General features: G+C 38.5%; 2 protein-coding genes and 1 long non-coding RNA gene across 3 annotated transcripts; 2 read left to right on the plus strand and 1 right to left on the minus strand.

The window, feature by feature from the left end:
• The first annotated feature begins 305 nt into the window (after positions 1–305).
• Positions 306–1,532, plus strand: znf830 (zinc finger protein 830). The gene has a single exon (XM_044220558.1). It carries the CDS (start codon positions 317–319, stop codon positions 1,352–1,354), a length of 1,038 nt encoding a protein of 345 aa, XP_044076493.1. The 5' UTR covers positions 306–316; the 3' UTR covers positions 1,355–1,532.
• An 86-nt stretch (positions 1,533–1,618) lies between these two features.
• efcab14 (EF-hand calcium binding domain 14) lies at positions 1,619–9,401 on the minus strand. Its single transcript, XM_044220557.1, has 9 exons — positions 8,670–9,401; positions 7,723–7,871; positions 7,445–7,590; positions 6,715–6,813; positions 6,490–6,597; positions 4,291–4,443; positions 3,977–4,085; positions 3,767–3,877; positions 1,619–3,171 (listed from the first exon to the last, which is right to left on the minus strand). The coding sequence occupies exons 1-9, from the start codon at positions 8,843–8,845 to the stop codon at positions 2,993–2,995; spliced, it is 1,230 nt and encodes a 409-aa protein (XP_044076492.1). The 5' UTR covers positions 8,846–9,401; the 3' UTR covers positions 1,619–2,992.
• A 26-nt stretch (positions 9,402–9,427) lies between these two features.
• On the plus strand, positions 9,428–20,614 carry LOC122887389. Its single transcript, XR_006380537.1, has 3 exons — positions 9,428–9,528; positions 10,633–11,391; positions 18,603–20,614. It is a non-coding gene; the product is annotated as an uncharacterized LOC122887389 (long non-coding RNA).
• Positions 20,615–24,218: the final 3,604 nt, after the last annotated feature.

The following is a 24,218-nucleotide window of genomic DNA, read 5'->3' on the forward strand; positions in this document are numbered from 1 at the left end:
CTAAATCAACATACACTTAAGAAAATGAACGATTATCAAACGACTACATCATTGTCTCGTCCACCGCTCCTTGGATATACGTTTTACAATGGTATCGATTCAGTTTGCTTTGCGGCAAAATTCAGTCAGACGGGAAGGTACGAAAAGCCATCTGAGCTAACATCTCTGTTAGCTTGCTGCCTGCGACAAATCTCGCGAGATTATTCTACAATCCACAGTTTGAGCGCGAGTTCCTGCAGATGCGTCATCTTCATGAGACGGACTTTTAGTTCATCGCAAGTGGCTCGCTAGTTAACAAGCTGCGTTGTTTTGAAGAATGGCAACCTCGAAGAAGGGGAAGAAAGTTGTCAATCAGGAGGAACTCCGGCGCTTGATGAGGGAAAAACAAAGGCAAACAACAGACAAGAAACGCATCGAGTCTCCTTTTGCTAAATACAACAGTCTCGGGCACCTCAGTTGTGTCCTGTGCAATGTGCAGGTGAAGTCCGAACTACTATGGCCAGCTCATGTTCTTGGAAAACAGCACAAAGAGAAAGTTGCCGAGCTGAAGGGAGGAAAGAGTCAACCAGTGACACCACAAAGTCAACCAGTGAAGAGAAGAGCACCGGACAACGAGGACGTTAACTGGAAACGGGCGAAACCTTCGTCGGGCGCAGGTCAGTCTGCCTCAGGGCTGCCAGGAGATTTCTTTGAGAAACCCAGCGAAAATGAAGCTGTTTCTACTCAAAGGTCTGCAGGTCTGAGTCTGTTGGCTGGAGTTTATGATGAGGACGATGGTGAAGAAGGTGCTGAAGAAGCAGGTCAGGCAGGAACCTCAAACCCCCCTCCTGAAAAGGCTGAAGCTGCCGGACTACCAGCTGATTTCTTTGACAGCTCCATCCCATCCACGCCCGCCATCTCCCATTCAGGATCCATCCTCAAAGCAGATGTGCAGGAGAAAAGCGCAGAAAAGAAAGATAACACAGCCGAGGCCCTGCCGGAGGGCTTCTTCGACGATCCTGTAAGAGATGCCAAAGTGCGCAACGTCGACGCACCTAAAGATCAAATGGACAAGGAGTGGGAAGAGTTTCAAAAGGAGATACGACAGGTGAACACAAAATCAGAGGCCATCGTGGCGGAAGACGACGAGGAGGGCCGCCTTGAACGTCAGATTGACGAAATTGATGAACAAATTGAGTGTTACAAGAGGGTTGAAGTCCTGAGAGACAAGCGGGATGTGGTGAAGAGCAAGCCTCTGCCCAGAAAGGATGAACGTATGGAGACAGATGCTAGCAATGAGGAGGAAGAGGAGGACGAAGAAGAGCTGCTGGGACTTTTGTCCCGGGACTGGAGGGCTAAAGGGGCATTAGCCTAAGTTGCTCTAGAGCTCATGTTACTGTGATGTGTGACAGACCTCAGTTTTGTCCAGAATGCTGGTAAAACGGGTCTTAGAGGAGGGAGAAGTCTGTCAGCAATCCAACAATTGTAAATATGTTCATTAAAAGATCTTTTTGTGTTTCAGACTGGATTAAATACGATGCAGTGACGTGCAACATTCTTGTAAAACATTGTTTAGTGCCACTGGAAGACAAGGGTTCCCTGTTCATGACTTAAAACACAAGAGATGGACCACAAACCAAACCTTTAACTATGTTTTTATTCATTGGTGCTCACACAAAAACACATTCATAAAATCTCTCATGTACAGTAGCAGCATGGATCCAAGATCTATGTCATGATGGCCAAAGCTGTTACAATTTGAGTTCAACTAACCATTGTCCTGCAAAAACAAGAAGTCTGCTATGTTAAGTTTATAAATAATTTGTTCATTATAAGAAACATGCAAAGCACAATAGTTATTTAAAAACTGTACAATGTTGAGATTAAGACTGTAAAGCAAATTTTACCAACCCAACCTCCATCACAACATAATTTGTTGAGAATACATTTAAACCATTTTTACAGAGTACAGCAATGAATATGACAAATTAGTTTTGTAAATATACCATTATTAGGCCCATAAAAATGGAATAAAATGAATCAAGTAAAGAGTGATGGTCAGTGCTTCTTATACTACCTGTTACACATTGTGAGCTAGGAGTGCCTTCTGTCTACTGCAACTCTGAACAAGCAATATCTGTCATTTTGTTATTGCTACATATGCCTCACAAGTTACCACTTCAAAATTCTTTCTGAATGATTCAAAGTGTTCATAGCCCTTCAAAACTTGTAGAATTGAAAACTACAAAAAACAAGCTAAAATACAGAAATGTACAGATGGATTACACACACGATCACAATCAAAATGTAGCAACTAACTGAAGATAAATGAGAAAAAAAAACACACTGAACAGAAAGAAATCTGAAACTTTGTTTACCTTAGCTGAAATTGTGTTTCAGTTAAGTTAGGAATCTGTCTAAAAACAAAACAAAAGACACAAACATTCTGTTTCTAGTAGTCGTTTGTAAACATTCATAAAATTGTATCTCAGGTTCTATAAATATGGTTCAGGTGAGTTGTATCAGGTGTTTGTGTTGATGGGTGGGGACATCTACAATAGACTGACAATTACAGCCTCCAGAGAAGCTAAATACACAAATGTTACATCAAGATGAGAGATTGGTTGAAAAAAAAAAAAAACCCAGGTGCAGGAAAACAGCAAGTCTGACAACTGAGGGTGGAAAATGGGATCCAAAATAATTCACAACACTTATTTCCACGTTTTATTTCATATAAACCATGGGATTTGCTAAAATAAACGGAATATTCTGCATACAGGAACGTATATGGATTAACTTTAAAATTTAAGCATATTTTTTGTGGACGAGGTTGTGTTGAAATGGACTGGGGAGGGGGAGTGAGTAGGGGGGCATGCCAGCGCCACTGTTCCACAATCAGTATGATAAATAGAGTTCACAAAAGTGCAGCAATTACAGAAAAGGGTCGGGATCTCCGAACCCCCAGACCCCGCTGGGTAGTCAATACTGTTCACTGCTGTCAGTGATAATGTGCTCACAAACCTACAGCAGCTCTCAGCTCCATCAGGGAGTACCTCTGGTCCCCGTCATTGTCAAAACACTCCATGGTACGAGCACTAGGAGTTGATGTTCCAAATACTTTGCTCAGGGCATGGTAGGTCAGTCCAAGTGAATTACGTCCAATGCCTGCCTGCTGGAAGATGTCCTCCAAGTCTGTGAAAAGAATAATTTTATTCAGAAACATGCAACACCAGGTTTGCCTATGAGGGCACTTCGCAAAATTGAAAATATCCATACTATTCACAATAAAATTTGTAGCCTTTAAAGCAATAGTTCAACATCTTGGGAAATACGCCTTTGCATTTGCTTTCTTGCCAAGAGATTGATACCACTTTACATCTGTCTGTTAAATATGAAGTTACAGTTTAGCTGCTGGGTTAGCAAAGACTGGAAATGGGGGAAACAGCTAGCCTGGCTCTGTGCAAAGGTTAAAAAAAAATCCTCTGCCAGCAGCTCTAAAGCTCACTACTGAAAACACGCGATTTGTTTGAACATACAAAAAAAAAAAAGGAAGACGACAAGTTAAGGTTTTTACAGGGGTTTTGTGTGCCGAGCATTTCTTGGCTTGGAGCAGTAACTTCCTGAAGTCTGGTCTTCACTGTGAGGTTGCCAGGCAACCAGTGGAGACTTCATATATCATAGCCTTATATTTAATGGACAGACACACGAGTGGTTTAGATCTCCCAAAATGTCAAACTATTCCTTTAATGAATGCTGTGATATGGAACATTGGAGTGGTGGTGTGCACCTTTCAGAGAACTGACACCAGGCAGGACCACCCTCTTTGGGCATGCTGTCTCAGCATTTCTCTTAGAGCGGTTTGGAGTTAAGAAGCGTGGACGTCTGCTTGTTTGAGGCTCTGTCAGTAGTGTGGAAAATAAAACGAGAAAAAAATATAAAAAATGTAACATAAGGAAAAGAAAACCACTGTAATAAACTGCTTTATCCTACACTGTACCTTGCACACCCCCAGGTGTTGCTTTGGTTGTAATAGCTTCGTTCACCAACTCATTTGCTGGACTTTCACTGGTGATTGCCAGTTGAGCTGCTGCGTCATTGTCCTTTGACTGTAAACCAGATGGAAGATAAAATGTAAAATGCATTAAGTTGCTGTATACTCTCTAGGTCAGTGATTCCCAACCAGGGGTACGTCTGCAGTTGCTTGGGGGTTGAAATAGTTAGCTAAAAGTAATGGATGAATGGTTAAAATAGATGGTTAAAAGTAGCCTGACCACAATGCAGAAATTAAGTGTGAAGCTTCATATTACTCACGCTTTGCTTTGACCCGTTCTCTAACGAAGACACTCTCTGGTGAAGATCAGCAACCGTGGAGAGGAGGATGTGGATCTGCTCATCAGCCCGTGTATGGTACAGCTCCTCCGTCTTGTTAGTCTCACTCACTGCTTTTCTCAGGTCTGTTATGTCCTATGACAAAAAAAAAGAAAGAAAGAAAAAAAAAGGATATCCATGTAAAGCAACCTGCTGTTTACTGTTAGATCAGTCGTGAATGAAGAGAATAGAAGTTCATGTGTGATCAGGTTAAGTGTCCTGGGGGGTTAGGCAGGTCGACTCAGACTAAGAGTGTACCTCAAAAAGTTACAAGACTATGGAGATCTCAGTCAGCTAGCAATTCATCACTGACCACATAATATCGAGGTCACTGTATAAAATACACGTCAAAGTGTTTGATTGCTTCCTGATCCTCTTTTCCCATCCTATTTTGCTTTAAAAAATAAAGTGGAGAAAATATTCTGCAGTTGTCTCAGATATTTGACCTAGTTTTACTAAGCAAACTAAAGCATCTAAGCTCCCAAAATAGATTGGCACTCGTTTCATGCATTATGAATGAAAACCCAACGCATGGATCCAAAAAATGACACGACCTTCTTAACCCCACGACTCTTTCAACATGAGCCTGACAAGAACTGCGAAAACATCCATGCATGCGTGTGTAAACAAAAACAAATTAATCTGGCAGTGGCCAAGTTCGCCGCGGCTACGGGTTTGGATTCATGCCACAGTTAAGCAGATCAACCAACATTTCATCAACAGACTCATCTTGGCCATATGCAAGTAGATCTGCCTCAATTCTGAGTGAGACAAATATGCAAAAGCACCACTACAGAAGTAGTACATTAGACACTGGTATGGCAAGTTATTCAACTAATTTACTTAAGCACAATGCACTGTCGCCTTATGTAAACACTGCTCTCCATACATTTATATATAAATAATAAATGAGAAAAGCAGCCTCCAGTAATATTTCAGTATGTAAATAGAGTATGTAGATATGTAAATAAAAAAAGACAAGCTGTCACACAAAATAAGTGAAATCCAACTTTGGAAAAGAAACAACAACTTTGACACGACTACAGACTGTACAGAACTCTGCTGCTAGGCTGTTAACCAGGACCAAGAAGTATGACCACATCACACCTGTTTTAGCCTCTTTACATTGGCTCCCTGTTTGTTTTAGGATTGATTTTAAGATCTTGTTGTTGCTTTTAAGGCTCTTCATGGCCTGGCTCTAGACTATATTTTAGACCTTGTAATCCCTTATGAACCTTCATGTAGTTTGAGATCTTCGGGCAGGGGTCTTCGGTCTCTTCCTGAGTCCATGATGAAAACTAATGGGGACGGAGCTTTTGCCATCAGGGCCCCGAGGCTCTGGAACAACTTGCCTGAAGATATTAGATTGAGTCAGTGTCTTCTTTTAAGTCTCTTCTCAAAACACATTTTTATCGGAAAGCATATCCTGATTTTACCTGAACTGGTTGTTTATTTTATTATTTTTGTGTATTTTATTTCTTTATATTTCATCATTCACTGTGGTATCTTATTCCTCTTGTTGTGAAGCACTTTGTACATTGTTTTGATAAGTGCTCGATAAATTATTATTATTATTTGATGACATGAAAAATCCATCGGGTTTGCTCATGTGAAATACTAGAGCTTGCAGCTCTATACTATTTACAAAGGAACACAGCTTCAGATTCTTCTGTGATGTTTGTCAGCTGCCCGAAACACTGTATTGACATTTCAGTAGTTTAAAATACAGTTTGAAAAATCGTTCTGAAAGGTGAGGCTATTCTGATTGACTATTCTGCCTCTCATTGCAAACATTTATCATCGCTGTGAACACAACTGTTGATTCATTCAGATATATAAATGGATGATTGAATGTACACAAAGTTGATGTAGAAAATGTTCAGTATGCGACAGTTACTCTGCAAAGCAAAAATAAAAGATTAAAATTTAGCCATGAGATGAAAATACATATAAAAAACAAAAGATTTAAACAAAAGAAGGAAAGATGAAAGCCTACACAATACTCTCAAAGTAAGCATGCAGATGCGTATTTGGAGCTGTGGAAGAGATGTTTTGGTTTCCAAGCCCTGATGTTATTATACCAACTGTCAGTGTCAGTATCAAAATAAGAAACTATTAGAAATGTCACTGGCTTGAATTTACCATTGTCTTCTTCAAGTCCTCATCTTTCTTCTGATTTTCAAGAGCAGCCTGCATAGTCTTCACATCATGCTGTACACTTGTTAGTGTGCTGCCAATTGTAGCAACACTCTGGAAAAGAAAAATACTCTGCAAGGTCAGTTATGAAAATCAGTACAAAAATTAGAATATTAATAGATAGATTTTCAACCACATTTCTCTTTTTATTCCATCTTGCTTTGCCTTTACCTTTTGAAGCTCTTCAACCGTAGTGGGAAAGCTGATTAAATCAGCAGCTGATTTCAAGTTGGCCTTTAAATGGTTTACTGCAGAGTCCAGCAAACTGATCTGCAGGAGTAAAATGACACAAGACCTTCAGTTACACCTTTAAGACAGAATTACCAATCTTATTAAGTTGTCACACACAGTCAGTCATTGTATTACCAGCTCTAACTCTCATTTCAGAATAAAAATAATGTTGCCAGTCTACATTGAGTAACAGTGAATAAAATTACATGCTCAAATTGTAAACTCCAGTACTTAAGTAACCTGGTTTTGTAGTGACACAGGGAAAATTGTACACTTGCTCAGCTAGTACTCTAGTTGCGGGAACGTAAGCAGACTTCTTTTACTACATTTATATTAAACTGTTATTGCAGCATGTGAAAAATTTACTGCTTACACTTTCACTTTTGATCCTTAGTCTGCACAAACCAAAGAAAAGTAAAACGACCACAGCATTATGTTTGCGAGTGCAAGTTAATGTCAAGGGGAAAAAAAGTCTGTGTTTACTATTATTGTTGGAAACTTTTCTATTCTTTGTATAACTACTGTTTAACAGGGATTCTCAACTGCCAAGTATCAAAAGTGCATGAAAGTCTAGATATTCTCCAACACTTTGTCATGAGCTCTGGTTATTGTGTGACAGTGTGAATGTTAAAACAGCTTCAAGACCTCTGAGAAGATGAAACCAACTAACCTTTCTGTTAATTTCTGTTAGGTTAGACCAGAGCTTGCTCAACCCCTTGTCCCCGTTTTCAATGTTGTCAAGCTTTCTGTCCTTGTTTTTAAGGTCCTCACTTAGTTTTGGTATTTCACTTGATGAAACCTTCTGGCTGGATTCCACTGTTACAAAGACATTACAATATGTTTAAAGCAGTGTTAAACACAAATTAATGGATGACTGTGTAATTGGGATATAACAGGTTTAAGTTTCCAAAGGGCAGTGAGCTTTTTATGACCATCACAAGGTCTTACTGCTATGCAGCTTTTCTTTCAGGGCATCTAGATCTTCTTTCAAAGCAATCTGCATCCATATAAGTCCAGCACAGGCCATAACACAGGCAGCTAGTATGATGAACAGAAACAAGGGGTAGCACATGTTGCAGCACTGCGTGTAGCTTCTTCTGTAAAGAGAAGAAACACAATAATGTTAGACACTATAACTGCACAGCCTCTTTCATTATTAATGAAGGAGATATTTTCAGTAGGCTGTATGTTGTGTCATGGGAATTATGAGGATTACTGATAAATATTGGTGCTTCAACATATGGGCAGCTACATACTATATCATCATATCTACTCATGCTGAATGTAGTGCTGCTTATTTCTAATTTGGCTGACATCAAGCTTCAGAAAAACGCCTGACCATCATATTATTGTGCATGATCTGCTTTAATATGAAAACAGAAGAAGAGCAAGTGGATTGATCTGGCAATATTTATATTTTTCTTTGAACCTCATGACACACCTTTACAATATAGTTGGTGTGTTCCAGGGCAGAGGAAAATGGGGCAAGATTTAAGATTTGTCATTGTTATTCTTCAGCACATTTGAGTGAAGAAGAATGCAATAGTATTTACTTTGACATATTTTGATTTATGTACTATGATCTATAAAATAAAATAGTAATAATCTGAAAAGAAAAAAAAACCCAATGAAACAATTACATGTTTAAAAAGCACACATACATTAGAAAATACTGAATTCACACAGTTGATGTGAAGTTCTTAAAACCAATGTTACTGAAACCAATTGTTTCAACCATCTGATTTAACTAGTTTACTTAAGGCACTTTTACTTTACATTTTCTTTGGAAATGTAATGACTATTGTGCACCAAATTACTGACGTTATTGACTGAAAAAACCTACAACCATACTATACCTTACACCACAACACAACGTTATTAAACTGATCACTCACTTCCCAAAGTTAGCTCCGCTGCTCAGGTTGTTGAACTCGTCGTCGTCCGAGCTCGAGTCGGACTCTGAGTCCGGTGGCTCGGTACGGAGAAGTCGGTGACCGGACCCCTTTTTGGTCTTCTTTCTCTTGCTGTCTCCGAGCCCGATTAAGGCATTCAGCTCCTTCCTCTTCTTCATCTTCTTCTGAGGGGTCAGCGAACCCGCTGAGCCCGATTTAAACCCGACTAAATCCAAAGTTTTGTCCAGTTTGGTAGATGTTGTCGTTTGTAGCAGCTAAGCTAATGTAATGTTCTCTTGCTAGCTTGAATCACAACCACGCAACGGTGCTAACGAATATAAACACATCGGACGTTGCCGGTTGGTTGCCTTGTTGACTTACACCTAATTTATAAAAATGTTCAACAGCCGATCGGTATTATGTAACTCTCCCAAAAAATCTTCTCTAAAACAACTTTTTCTACCAGCTGCCGGGTTATCGCATACGTTAGCTAACGCGTCTAGCACCTTGCTAACGGTAGCTAACAAGGGCTGGCTATCGTTACTGTACTATCACATCGTCTCCGCGAGGTTTAAAAATACGTGCCCCGACGTCACTCATTCTGGAAACATTGCAAAAATCGTCAAATAGATAAACAGAACACAACCTATCTAGCATAAAATCCAAATATGCGGCACTGTACTTTCAGTGATCTGCTCAGCTGCCTGTATTGTTTGGGCAGGGCGTCCAAGTAACCTCACAGCTGATTGGTGCAAAAGCAGCTACAACTTTCTCTGTTCTGTTCTGTCAGGAAGCGACATAGAACACAACACCACCCGCCACCGACAGCCAGTTCACATCGCTGCAGTAGATAACAATATAAGTAAGTTGAATTAGCAAAAGCAGAACATGGGATGGAGATATCAGTGAAAAACATGTTAGACTGAACTAGCTAAAGACAACGAGAAGTGCTCCCGGCGTGCAGCTGTGCAAAACAATTAGCATTTGAAACAATGCGACAATCATGCTAGAAATATATTTGTACCAAGCTAAACTTGACTGTCCTTGAGAAGAAACAGTCTTGACTGTTGCCCAATAGCTAGTTCCATTCCCTCTGTCAATTAATTTTTTTCCCCTTTCAAAGGACATTTCATTTAGACCTGCATTTTGGGTTTACACACCTCATCTGAGTGTATTGAGTATTTTGCACTAAGCTTTTTTTCTGCTTATTAGAATAGAAGGTATTTTGTTATTTTTTTGGTTTTAATCATGAGAAAAGCAGGTCATCTTTATTGTTATTGTTATGTCTTTGAACTTTTTTCTATTTACAGTGTTTGTTTTTCCAGGTGTGCAATAAAGTTCGACTGTTAGCTGAACAATATTGTGATCATATGACCTTATTATTGTTGCCGTTTTACAAATTCGTGTTGTTTACATTATATGGGATTTAGCATTTGCCTTATTGTGATATAGCCACATTAATATAATCATAATTAGTCCAATCACATTGCCAGCCCTAATCAGAGCCATTTGTAGAGGGCTGAAACTAATTATTATTTTCATTATCGATCAACCTGTGGATTATTTGTCAGTTGATAGTGAAAAATGAGGGCTATCAGAAGTTTTGCCATGACCCAATGCGATGTCTTCATACTGCGTGTTTTGTCCAAAACCAAAACATGTTCAGTTTACTATGATATAAATCAGAGAAAAGCAGCAAATCCTAACATTTGAGAAGCTGTAACCAGCAAATGTTTGGCCTTTTCCAACCCTAAAGATGAATTCATTATCAAAATTCATGTTAATTCATTTTCTTTACATACATTGTTGCAGCTCTAATTTTTCACATTAGTAGATTGTACAGGTTTTCCCTCAGCCTTTGTCATCTTTGTGTCAGTGTGTTTTGGTGTTTACATAATACTGCAGAAAGAATGCACCAGATTCTATGAAACAGGATTTAATTTTTTGTTTCAATTTGCTCTTCCAGCAGGGGTCCGCTAGAAATCCAGCTGACCTGGAGCGCTATTGGGCTGACCCAGCAAGACACCTGGGCTGAGTAGAAGCAGGGTTGCTGCAGACTGGCCTTTAGCTCTTTTTCATTGAAAATGGACTCCCACTGGCCTCCTTTTGGCTTTGAAAATATGTTCCTTTATGTGCCTGGACCCCCATACTACCACAGTACAATACTAATAATAATGACACTGAATGAAAATCTCCACACTGGACCAATTTACAAACACACAAAGGAACTGAGATGCTCCTCACCATCTCAGTATGAGTTTTGTTATTGAGTTACAATGATGAGGCCTACTGCTGATGCTTTATTATCCTCAGAAAAGAATTTCTCAAGGCGATGCTTGTCAGTTCACAATAATAGAATGATGCCACCCACACAAATACAAAGCTAATGTTATTATAGCGTAGTTAGACTGATGTGCCTGCCCTGTTATTTAAGTGCATTAAACTGGGGCAGCTACTGTATTGTTTTGAATGCATTTACTATGAATCCAGCAGTGTCGTGAAGGTAGCAGAGCAAAATTCAATCAGTGGCTCGTCTCCACTAAGAACACCTGGTGAGGGGACAAGCATCACGCTGAGGGCCTGCGCAGACCCCTGCTGGAATGAGGCTGCAAATCAAAGCATCAGAGGTGTTTCATCTCTTCACTGGAGTCTCAGTTTTTGATATGGGGTTAAGATTGAAAGGATGACACTTCAACTTATGGCTCCTCACATCTACAGCCACGAGGTAGGGAGCATCAGGCATTAGAAGCCCACGACTCTGATTACAACAAAACACTTGTTTTCGCACTTTGTTAACAGCAGGTTTCTCATATGCTCACCAGGAGTGATTCCTGCAACTGTCAGGCAGGGAGCTGCCTTGGGTGCTTACAGAGAATGTAAATAGTGGTGGCATGATAGAAAATACTGAATAGAATTGACTGCTAATTGAAGGCTTTCATCTGACATGGCAAACTGTGTGAATACAGATTATCATCAGTTGGAAGCAGGGCTGCTGTTAGAATACCAATTTCTCTCGCCAGGCGTTTTTACTGTTTATTTAGAATTTTTCGACCATTATATTGGATGACTCAACTAGTAGACATGAAAATGTCATCATGAAAATGCTGGCTGACTGATGAAATGGGATACACATGGTATGTAGAACTTTGACACATGCTTGAACTTATGAACTTTATCTCTGACAGCAGCCATCTGATGCTTTATCAGGAAACAAACACATATTTTAGAGTAACCAGCTCTGTTGTCTATTTGCTCAGCTGTCATTGTTTGTTCTTGATCCCTTTTTCATTTAATTAAAGGCTCTTAAACATTTTCTTAATTACCTTCTTACTACTAAGGAATGGGGACTGACACAAACACACAATTTTACCCCAAAGTTAGAATCGTTTTGGTTTTATTTATTTCACATGAGAGGTTTCTATATGTGCTGTTTTGTCTCTAGCCTGGTTCCAGACCTCTGAATTGGCTCTCATCTCTGATTTGTTCAGCGATTCAAATAGGTCTGGTATAGATGCCGAAGTCATGACATGGCAGCGCGGGTACTTATGTCACTGTAACTCAGCTTTGTCCATATCCTTAAATTCACCAAAGCTCACTTCTAAAGTCATTTTTCAACTTTCTGCTGTCTAAAAACTTCTACAGCGTTGTCTGACCTAGCCGCGACCCGTCCAATCACCCATGGACTCGCCCATAGACTGTATATAAACGACGCCAAAATATCGCGCATACGGGCGCTGCCATCTTGCGCTCGTGACGTCATTTGGAGCCAGAGTCTGCGCAGTAGTGATCGGGGAAGGCGCTGCGGTATCGAAGTCCCGCCCATACACCTGGATGACTCGATCGCGAGCAGGACTCAGCTGTCAATCATGACGTGAAACCCCCTTTTATAGCATCAAATAACAAATATAAACCAGACTTATCAGAAAAATGAACACCTGAACATACATCAGCATGATAAGAATTACCTAAAATGACAGAAACCATCTTTGGGAAAAATGTAATTTGATGTGTACTTTGAGTTTTTAGTTTGGCCCATCTCCCATCTACTAAAATGGAGGGGGCGGGGTTTATGACCTTAGCTACAGCTAGTCACCAGGGTGCGATTGACATGCTTTGGCTTGGTCATGTTGTCTATCTTTATATACAGTCTATGAACTCGCCTCTTCTGTCAAGCCATGATGTTTAGCCCACGAATATCTAAGGTTTATGGGAAATGGTGTTCGTTAAAGGCAGCTAAAAAACATAAATATTGATAAAACAACAATAATAGATAGTTTTTCAAAAAACTACCGTCCTTATCTAAACAGGATTTGTTCCAAGGCAGGATTTTTAGTTATTAGCATTGTAACAAATGTCAGTGGGATTTTGAATTAGATTTTCTTACTTCAGGAACAGAACCCAGAACTTCCGGTTTCACTTCGGCTCTTTATTAGTTTGAGAAATATTCGACCAATAAGAGCTTTGTAGGCGGGATTAAGAATGGAGACGTCATTTTCCTAAATAGCTAGCTAGCTACCCAGCTACATCTATGAATAGCAACAAAAAAATGGTGACACAGCTACAATTGTTGCAAGTCTACAGAAATAACACGTCCTTAATCGACATATTGTTTTGATCACTGAAAAAATGTCAGGTTAATTGGACCTAGAAACTGCTACTGCAGCTTCTGTTTCAACTAAAAATTATGTTGGCAGGATGCATACATCACTCACTTCTGATTGGTTAGGGTAAAATTATTTTCATCATTAATTAATCTGCAGTTTATATTTGTGATTAATCGATTAATGGTTTGGTCTATAAAATGTCTGAAAAATGTGAACAATGTCCATCACAATTTCCTGAAGCCCAAGGTGATGTCAAGCTTTAAGCTTGTTTTGTCCAAAAACAATCCAATACCCAAAGACATTCAGGTAACTATCACGTAAGACAAGCCTGAAGTAGGTAATGTTTGGAATTTTTGTTTGAAAAATTACTTAAATGATTAATCGATTATCAAAATAGTTTCTGATTAATTTTCTTTCGCTCGACAAAGCAATCAATCGACTAATTGTTTCAGCTCTAAAACAAAACAAAATACTGCCACCACTCACAAACGGATAACGGCTAACAATAACACACTGTCCAGCTGAAAGAATGAAGTGAAATTAAATGTTAATCAGGCTATTTTTTCTGTGCTCTTCTCACTGGCTTCAAGCTAACGGGGCTCAGGACAAAGGTGATGTCACGTACATCCGTGCACCAATCAGGATTTAGCTACATTTGAATCAAAAATGTGTTGACAGTTGGGGGTCTGATCAAACCACACCCACACTGTCCTAATGGAGCAGATCAGATTGAGTTTTAAACTCAAAATTAATTAATTTCTGCAAGCTTTAACTTTGTTGCTTATTTAGTCCTGAATATTTAATTTTATAGAGAAATATTTAAGATTTGAAGCTTTCAGGGGTTTTCAGGGGCTGTAATGCTGCAGTGAGAATAAGGATGCACTGAATCAGTTAGTATATATTTTAATGTAATGAATATTTATTCAGAACATGAGTGAATTACTTAGACTACTCAAACTTTATTCTGTATTATTTCTACAACCACTTTGATGGCCAGTCATATATCAACAGCAAATGCTGAACATGGTACATTTGCTGCTGCAGATGAAACTCACATAGAAATGACACCGGAGTTGTGACATGAGAGTAGAGTGAACCAAAAAGAAAACTGTCAAAGCTAAGAGTTCTGTAGTATTTCAGTGACCCCTTCCCAAATGTCTTGTGTCAGTCGGCCTGGCTTGTAGAGGCCTCTGATAGTGTACAAAAGGGAATCAGCAGGGGGCAATGTTCTCACATCAAACAATCCTAGAGCATAAAGGCAACACTTGAGTCAAGGACAGATGAGCTCAGAATCACTGGCTTGGCTCAGTCTAATGGCAGCAGTGCAAATATTTTTCATATCCAGCACAGTGGTCATCATTAATCATTTCTGTGCTGTAACATCGACTGCAGTATCCTGTGTAGAGGTCTTATAATTGTAAAGGGCTTGTACACCTTTTACACACTGCCAGACTCAACATCAGCCATATACATACACAGCCGGCTATGTTTAGGAAGCAAAATGCACTTGAGATCATGTAATCAATAATTAACACGATTGAAACATTCACCATTGGGGGTAGCCTGGAAATATTTTCAGCGTAAAAGCAAAGATGGAGAGGGAGATGACAGTTTGACGACTATTTGCAGTTTTCATTGTAACTTCCTCAGTATAGAAGTGTCAGTTAAATGTCTTAAAAGTCAAAGAACATGTATCGGACAGGAACATCATGATTTAGCGATTAATTCTCTGTCTTCTGACAGAAATCACACTGTGGCGACACTTAACTGTAGAGGCCGCCACTGCAGTGATACAGCAAAGGACTGATATAATCTGAAATGGATAAAAGAGAATAGATTAATATATTAAGCAAATGAAAGGGGTGACAGAGGTAAAAAAAAAAAATCAGACAGGGAGAGCGTTCTTTGATTGAATTTTGTGGAAAGTTCAAACTCTATGCGCAGTAAATTCAAGAGCCGTCAGAGTTTATTGTTTATCGTAAATCTTTTGCTCCTCAAATCACTCGTAAACGTGTTTATGTAAATCAACATGGAAGCTTATACGACCCAGCTCTATGCTGTTAATAAAGCAGTTGTACTGATAGGTCTCCTATATTGTGTAGTACAGCTGAGTATAAGGCAGAAATATCAGACATTTTAAATTCAATGAGATTTAAGAATTGGTTTCTTAGACAGACAGCCAAAGTTCTCTTTTTCACTGTATTAGACCAGGATTAGTTTAATCCATGTCTGTGAAATAGGCCCCTTCATTTTCCTAGTAATGTCTTCAGTGCACTAGGTGTCTTCTTGTTCGGTTCTTCTGTTATTTGCTGAGGAGAAGAGAAAAAAAAGAGACAATTGAAATCCACATAATCACATTTCTTTCATTTTTGGAAATGGTTTCAAGCATGGTTACTGATTTACAGCACAGTCAAGAGAGGGCAGAAGAAGAGTAAAAGACAACAGAAGAAGAATAAAAGAGGTAAACAGGAAGAAGAAGTGAAATACTTGACATGTAAAGGAAATCAGAAGATGGCGAGTGGGGGTGTAGAGCATCTGAAGGGGGAAAATTCATTGAAGTTTTGCAGATTTGATTAAAAACTGTATGTGAGTGATTAAAGCATAACAGAGAGGGACTAGATTGTATTGATGGCAGCATATCAGCAGATGGATGCTCAGAGAAGTGAGGAACAATGCTAATTTTCCACAACTGTTTTCATGAGGTGGAACAGGATTTTGCAGATATTGTACCTGTTTTTCCAAGAAACCCCTCAGAGTGCATGGTGGGGGTAAATTGTGGTAAACAGAAATACTGCTCTGGCCTAGATTTCTCTCACACAGCGGCTATTTTATTAAGTACATCCAGCTTGCAGCAGACCAGACTCGCTTTACTGCAGCTCATCTGTGACATGGGCTAATGGGTTTTGTGCTGTGAAATGCGGCTATGCATTTGCTGTCGCTGCTGTTATCAGAGATGGAAATTCTGAGTTTGTACGTCCTGTAGTTTTGTTATATTGCTAGACTTGTGATGGTTGTATCACTTTTCATATTTCTGCCCATATCGCCTTGCTTATTTAAGTCCTCTCTCTAAAGTTTTCCTCAAAATCTACTATTAACGGCTTACATCTGTCTGTTTCACACTGAGTGGTTTACGAAAAACATCTCCAAGGCAAATACAGAGAGAGTTATTTTCTTCCTCAAAGACAGGGAGGGAAATGTGACATCCTATCCTACACACTGTAATTTGTAAGTTGTATTGGCAGTTGCATAAACTGGATTTTGTGTGTGTGTGTATGTATGTGTGTGTGTGTGTGTGTGGCTGCAGTCTTCTTGAGTGTAGTTGTTTAAGAGAGTTACATTTACAGTAAATGTGACTGTTAAGTGGTGGCAGAGGTACTGAGATCTTTTACTTAGTAAAGGTAACAAGTAAGTAAAATTAACAATACAACAGTGTAGAAATACTCTGTTACAGTCCTGCATTCAAAATTGTACTTAAGTTAAAGTGCAGATGTCTTAGCATCAAAATATACTTAAAGTACCAAAAATAAAAGTACTCATTATGCAGAATGACCCCTTTCAGAATAATATATTATATAATTGTGTTACAATTACTGATGCATTAATGTGTAAGCATCACTTTAATGTTGCAGGTGGTAAAGTCATCATAATTTATCTGTTACTTATATTTTGTATTAATCATCTGAATCTGCAAAGAAACTAGTAACTAAAGCTGTCAAATAAATGTAGTGGAGTACAAAGTACAATATTTCCCTCTGGATACTAGTCGAGTAGAAGTATAAAGTTGCTGACAATAATATTCAAGTAAAGTACAAGTACCTCAAAATTGTACTTAAGTACAATACTTGAGTAAATGTTTCCACCACTTTCCACCGCTGTTCTGTTTAACATTAACTTCAAAGAATGAGTAAAATATCTGTTGTGCACATATTGCTCATAGTCACTCCAGATTACTTTTATTTTTTATGCAATTTAGCAGAACTGTGTCTCCATGTGAGTGCGTAACTTGCAAATTAAAATATGTGTGAAAATCTGCGTATGTGTATATATTAACTGCCTTGTAATGTCAGTATCACCTAATTGCATAATTTCCCCCTCTAAAGTCTAATTATTCTAATTTAACTTTAATAATTCTACTAATTCTAACACAAAATGTGTAGTGTGTCAATTTAAAATATTACACTCATTATTCATAATATCTGAGTTCTGACTGTTAGATTGCCCGTTTCATTCACAAACACTTTACACTTGTGGGGTTTGAACTAACAGGAACATCTGCTCAGTGTTAATGTAGCCTGCACCTGATTGGAGTGTTACAACTACACCGAGCTAATGGTCTAATCACATCCATACACATGGTCATGGAATCATTTCAGTTTTATTACACTATTTACTTATCATTTGCTGTAGTTTAGCCTGGAATTATTCAACATCTAAATACCAAGTGCAAACCCAATTATTTTATACTTTTTGTTAGATTTTAGTATTTTCAAAAGGCAATAATAATATTTAAGCTTCAATTGTAGACATTTTGGATGAGAGAGAAAGCAGGTCAGTCCGTGTTTCTTTCCGTGTAAACAAAAATGAATTGGCAGAAATAGATTTTTTTTTTTGTCTTCTGAACGTCATACTCGGCACAGAAACTGACACAGCTGTGTTTGGGGAAGAAAAAAATTCACACAGACATTTTAAGCTTGTCACCAACATCATGCGGTTCCACTATCTGAATGCCTTACTGTGCTGTTATTTGCTTGTTTGTGGTCAATCCTTTCACTCTCTCAATTCCTGCTTGCCTCCCTGAATCTCAGCCATTAATGAGCTGTTTTTTTGCCCTCAGAACTATTGCTGACTGGAGGGTTGCGGGTTGTCCAATGCATGAAAAGCGCAGGAGGGGTGTCTGTTTATAAGATACTGGAACCATCGTTCCTGGCAAGGACAATCACAGCAGCACCCTCAGTGTTGCTTAATTCTGCAAAGCCTTGTCTGCCTGCTTTGTACTGCACACCCTGGCCATGTGCCTCTAATTCAATGTCTGTAGAAGCGATTCACTTTCATGAATGGTGTAGTGTAGCTAATAATATTCTCATCGTGACAATAATGTGCCCCAGTTATGAAACAGCAAAGTATTATTGTTTTCTAGAGATGTCAAGAAAACAAAATGGAAATTTGAAAAATAGTTATTTACAAGCATTATTTCTCCTCTGCACGTTTGATGCTAAATTAAATGTGCTTCTTACTTATGTCGAGGTGCAGCCAAGGCTGCTTAGGCTCTTTGTGCTTGGCTGTATTCATCTACTGTCAAGCTGAAGTTGATCTGCAATTCTCTTTGTACCAGATCCTCTCCCAGCATCTACGATCCAGACGCACGAGGGAGAAACCTTGACGAGGCGCATGAGAAGAAAACCAGCACATTTGGGTATGACTAAAACCTTCAAAGCGTTCTCCTTCAGCCAGATCTTTTTTGTGATTCAGCCTATAGTGCAGACGAGCAGCACATGGAAAAAGATATTCTATATTTTCGGCAGCATATGTTATTTGTGTTTCTCTGGACCTTGAGGTTCATGGAGCCCCCGCAAAATGAAGTGAGAGCTTGCAGCAGCTGCCAGACGGCATGTAGTATAGAAATACTACCTCCTCTGATGAGGTCGAGAGGAAAGACAAATTTTTAAAGGAGAAAGGAAATAAGAGGATTAGGGCTGATAATGTGTGTGCAGCCTCCCACTAAGACAAGTGTGCCTTGTTGCAGAATACCTGTGGCTCATGTAAGGACCTGTTTACAATGGATTCATAGACATTCACAAGACAAAGGAGGAGCATTTTTATTGGTTGGTGGAGGTTGTTTTAGTGGCAGGTGTGATTAGATCTTAATTAAATAAAATACATGCGGAAAGAGCTGAAGGTCATCAACAGTTTGTAGATGCTTACAGCACATTACTGACGAGGACTAATGTAATGTAATATTTTCCTGAAGCACATATTTTTAGTGGTAAAATGCGGAATGTGAAAATATATTAAAAAGTGAATTTAAGGACCTTAATGAATAGCCTGTGAGTATGAAAAATTATCTGAGAAATGTTGTCATCAAAGAAGACTTTGTGCAGTTGTAAATCACTGGCCCATGTTTCTCACCATGTGCAAAGGATTTACTTGCAATCTAGTGTTTGGAATACTTTCCTGCAAAAAAAATGTGTGTTTTGCTTAAGGTTAACTCAGTCCAAAATTTGGAATTGAAGTAATTAGTAAACTGAGTGGAACACATGTCTATTTGCTTAAAAAGACCAGGCAGAGTAGCCAAATGTGATGGAAAAATGCCAAAAAAAACAAAACTATTCCCACATTTGCCCTATTATCAAATCCAGGTAATAAAAGGTTTGATTGATGAAGATGTTGGCAGAGCGTCGAAAATCGCTCTCTTGCCATATTTACATACGGTAAATCACTGCCTGCAGAGTGAGTGATTTGGCATTTGTGCCATCTGCAAACATTAATAAGACAAAAATAAATAAAATGAGGGAAAGGTGATTATGCATGTCTGTGGGGATTTTGTAGCAGGATGGCTCTGGCAAAAGGGTTCCAACATTTTGTACGAGCTCCTTCGCCAAGCCTCTATCAGCTTCATAAGTCATATCAGATGTTTGGGTTTTATTGGGACTTGAAATAGTTATTAGCCTGAGCACCCAGCCTGCTGGATTTATCTCCTGCTAAATAAAGACCCACACAATAATGAGCTCTGCTTAGTGTGATATCTTCCTTTTATTCACTACTTTTCTTCCATTAAATAAAAAACTACCCCTTTTAGAATTATGACAGGCAGGTGATATTGTCGTTAATACAAGAGGTAATATATCTCTTGACAAGACTAGTATCCTTGGAATTCACTTGAGATGAAAAAAAGGTTTACAGAGCTAGCCTTATTACAGCTGAATTGCTAAAATGTCTTCTTCGGTCGATTAAAGGAAAACTTCCATTAAACAATGAACAAAACAGCCACAGTGGCTCTGATAGAAACCTCATTGCTGTGTATGAGTGCAGACGGTTTGCTCAGTCTGCACTGCAAACCTTCAGCAGGAGGGATTACAAGAGAAGGTAGAACATTTATGCCGTCCACTGCACGTTTCCTAAATTACACTATGCGGGTCATTTCCATAGGGGGTAAAAGTAGGCCTGCGGTGTATCTAATTTGTGTATAATACCAGCAGAAATAGAGAATCTCCTGCCAAGCAGCATCTCAACTTCTGCCTTTGTCTGACATCCTGTTGCCGGAATTGCAAAACTCTGCCAATCTTCTGCCGATATTCCATGAAATCAGATGTAAAACCAAAACAAGACATGCACTGGAAAGATTGTTTTATGACTACACGATATCTGTTAATTCACAAATCCTAAAGTGTTTAATTAAGAATTTTGTTATGATTGAAAATGTAGGTCTAAAACACATTAAACATAAATCATTTTACAATTTTTGTGCTACTTCTATGATTGGCAATAAATAAGCTATTCAGCATATACACAAAATGGGTAAAAATTTAGTTTTTTTTAATTGACTGGACTAGTCAGTGTTATAATTCATAAAGGTATTCTAAACCTGATTAATGAAAACAGTGAAATAATGAACAACAGGCAGCAGTACAGTGTAGATGACTGGTTGTACAGGCTTGAATGTGTGTAACTGTATGAAAGTGAAGTGGGGACTTGCAGGAGAGATCATATAGCATTTAACATATTATTTACTATGTTTTCTATATAAAAATATACATATATAGTTTATGAAATGCAGTAGTGAAAGAGATTTCTTAGTAAAATGTATAGTGTAAGTATAAGTGTCAGCCTTCTTTGATAAAGGTGGATAATACTATATATAAATGATTTGAATTAAATTTGTTATGATCTCCCTTTGCAGCAGCAGTAGTGCACGTATGTTTCAATAATAAGGCTTTACTGGTGAAAACACTGTCACTCTTTCGTGACATGAACTAAAGGCTTCGACATGTATGCATTTCTTTCATTTTTCACCTCCTGTGTTGCTGCATTAAGACACAATGCCAAAGAATCAATTACAAGAAACCATGGACTCCATGGAAATCCCATTCATTGACAACAATACAGAGAAACCTAGCATAAAAAGAAAGCGCTTATTCTTCTCAGGAGGGGAAATAAAAAGAAATCATTCATTCCTCTGCATGGTCAGAAATGTACAGTCATGCTGATTCATTTTAACACTGCTACAGGAGTGTAAAAATATTACTCCATAAGTAGCAGGTGCAGTATTAAGCATTAATTTGTGTGTTTTAGAAATGCGAGCACTGCTGCTACTGATGCTGTCACTGTTTCTACACTGTTGTCATGTGGGTGCAAAGTGACAAAAAAAGTTGGCAAAGCAAAGTGAAATCTTTTTCTAAGCCTGTCTCAAATTGCAGTACAGGCAAACTACGCCAAGAAGCGTTTACCATTCAGGTGTCGGTCAGAGGGTTGGATGTGCTTGACTATTTCAAATTGATTACAGGGTGAAGGATGGCTGCTAGACCTAAATTTAGGAACGCTTTCACAAGTGAGATCTGAGATTTTATACTTCCTTCATATAGGCTACAGTGAGACTGCTGCCTGTCGCTCAGGGTTACAAGCTGCTTCTTTACTTGTGTTCAAAGTTAGGCACAGAGCACAGATCACACCTAATGCAAACTGACAGGGAAGCCGAAAAAATGTCAGACTTTTTTTTCTCAATGTCGAATTTTTAAGTTTTGTAATTTTCTAGCTCCGTTATAAATCTAATTGTCTCTTCTTTAATAATCAGTGATGTTGCATATTTCTGCTGTAACCTCCTTTTGGCCACAGATGAAGGTTAACCTTTGCTTGATGAGAAAGAAAAAAAGAAAAAAAAAGATGAGAAGATAATTAATTTTTTTTCTTCTGTGCCTGCTCCTTTGTGTCCTAGTTAATATTTATATTATAAATAAAACCTTCCAAAAATAGACAACATAACCTTTTGTTCTCTCACAGGTAAAACAGTTAAACACTTCAAGCCCTTATGACAGACTTTTTCAGTCTAAAGCCACTGAATATTGTCGAGTTCAACATCTACTGTAGCTTTTACTGCGTTACACAGTCCATAAAAATATAGTTGTGGTATTAATAGCAGTTGTACTTAAATTTAATAAAAATGAAGATGGCCATCTGCAAATGTGTCAATCAGAGCAGTGACATACTGTATATCTAGACTACACAGAAATTAACTGACTTTTTAATAAAAAATGCGAAATAATAATGTTACTCATTTAACTGCAGTTTCTAAGACAAATGCTAAACTTTGTCACACTGCACTTTATAATTCTGTAAATATACACTATGTTTATTAGTTACACCTAGCTAATGCAGTCTAATACAACAGCCCTTTAATAAAACATACCACCATGAAGGTTATAATGTTCAGTTTTTGTTGAAACTGTTTTAGATCGGTGTTTATTTAACTTTATGGTGCTGTTGAATTGTATTGTGTTATACTGAGAGGACAAATATGACTGATATTATGATATGAGAGTTTGGATATAATTGTCTTTCCTTGATCTTAAAGGCTACATTGTAAGTGATAACATTTTGAAAATGTATTTTTTCTTAATTGGGTAAAATCAACAAGTGGCTTATAACCCACATCTGCTTTAAATTTACATTTACAATTAACATTATGTTTATTACAAGTATCCATACCCAAAAGTATTGATGTCAAGGTGTCAAGTCAAAAATATTGCAGTATTCGATTTTGTCAGTATTGTTGTTAATTTGTTCAAAGTCCTGACTCCAACGCTAGCGTCTTACCCTCAAAAATATTACATTTTCCTCAAAAGTAAAGGATTATGTCAATCATTTTTTCATGACTGACATAATCATAAGCTGGAGAGTTAATAACAACTTGGAGTTTTTAACAGTGGTAACAAAAACACAATAATTGTGATTGAAATATCTTTTGACACTCATGTTTCAGGCGACCCAGGACTCAGCACCATAATCCCTGCTCTGCTTACGTTCTTAAATGTTGCTGCTGTATAATTCACACCGCACCGTGCCACTGCTGTGTTACATGTCATGCTGATAATGACACAATGCATTTGTCAGTTCATACCCTCTAGTTTGTCCCTCCAATCATCCTGTGTTTGGATAAACATTTGGGCTCTACAACTGTCAACGCTGTAAACTGTGTTGGGATGCTCAACAGCAATGCGCACAACGCCACTTAACATCGTTTAGCTAGTCAAGGAGTACACTTCGGCCACAAGGAGCTGGAACACGATCAGTAAAACACAGCACTGTCCAATTGACTGATATTAGTGTCAGGTCTCTTGTTAACACAACTGTGGTGGTCTGTTTAACTGCTGTGAGTGCAGACCCTATGTAAAAATCCATATCGCTGCATGTTGTCACCATGTCTTTTTCACAGTAACATAATTCCTATAATAGGTGTCTGGTAACACTTGGCGTCTACTGTATAATCAGTGCAGAAAAAGCCCTAGGTGCTCAGTTTATTGTATAAAATTAAATTCATGTTGATAGGTCAGTCTCGAAAAGTAAAACTGGGCAGTGCTGTTGTATAACTGTGGAGCTGTGCTGTTGCTGTTCTTACTTACTTTCTGCAGATCACTTACTTTGGATTTCTACAGCTGAAGAGTGAATTTTGTCACACTGTATGGTGCTCAAAAACAAGAGGTTAGGAAAACATAACCTGCCTGTCTGGGGCAATATGGTGTGGAAGGACCTGCTGTTTCTGCTAATTCCCAGTGCAAGAAAATCCAAACAAGTAGAAAATATCAGTTTGTGCCAGCAAGAGAAAATAACACATTTTGGTGGGTCTGATTCTATAGTGCACTCAATAGACAAGAAAACATAATGCATAATCAGATAATTGGGTCCAGAAATTGCCAGAATGAATTACCCGTCTGTTTGTGTCACAGCCGGTGATAAC

The sequence above is a fragment of the Siniperca chuatsi genome, linkage group LG13, assembly GCF_020085105.1.
Source record: "Siniperca chuatsi isolate FFG_IHB_CAS linkage group LG13, ASM2008510v1, whole genome shotgun sequence".
In the NCBI taxonomy this organism is placed as follows: domain Eukaryota; kingdom Metazoa; phylum Chordata; class Actinopteri; order Centrarchiformes; family Sinipercidae; genus Siniperca; species Siniperca chuatsi.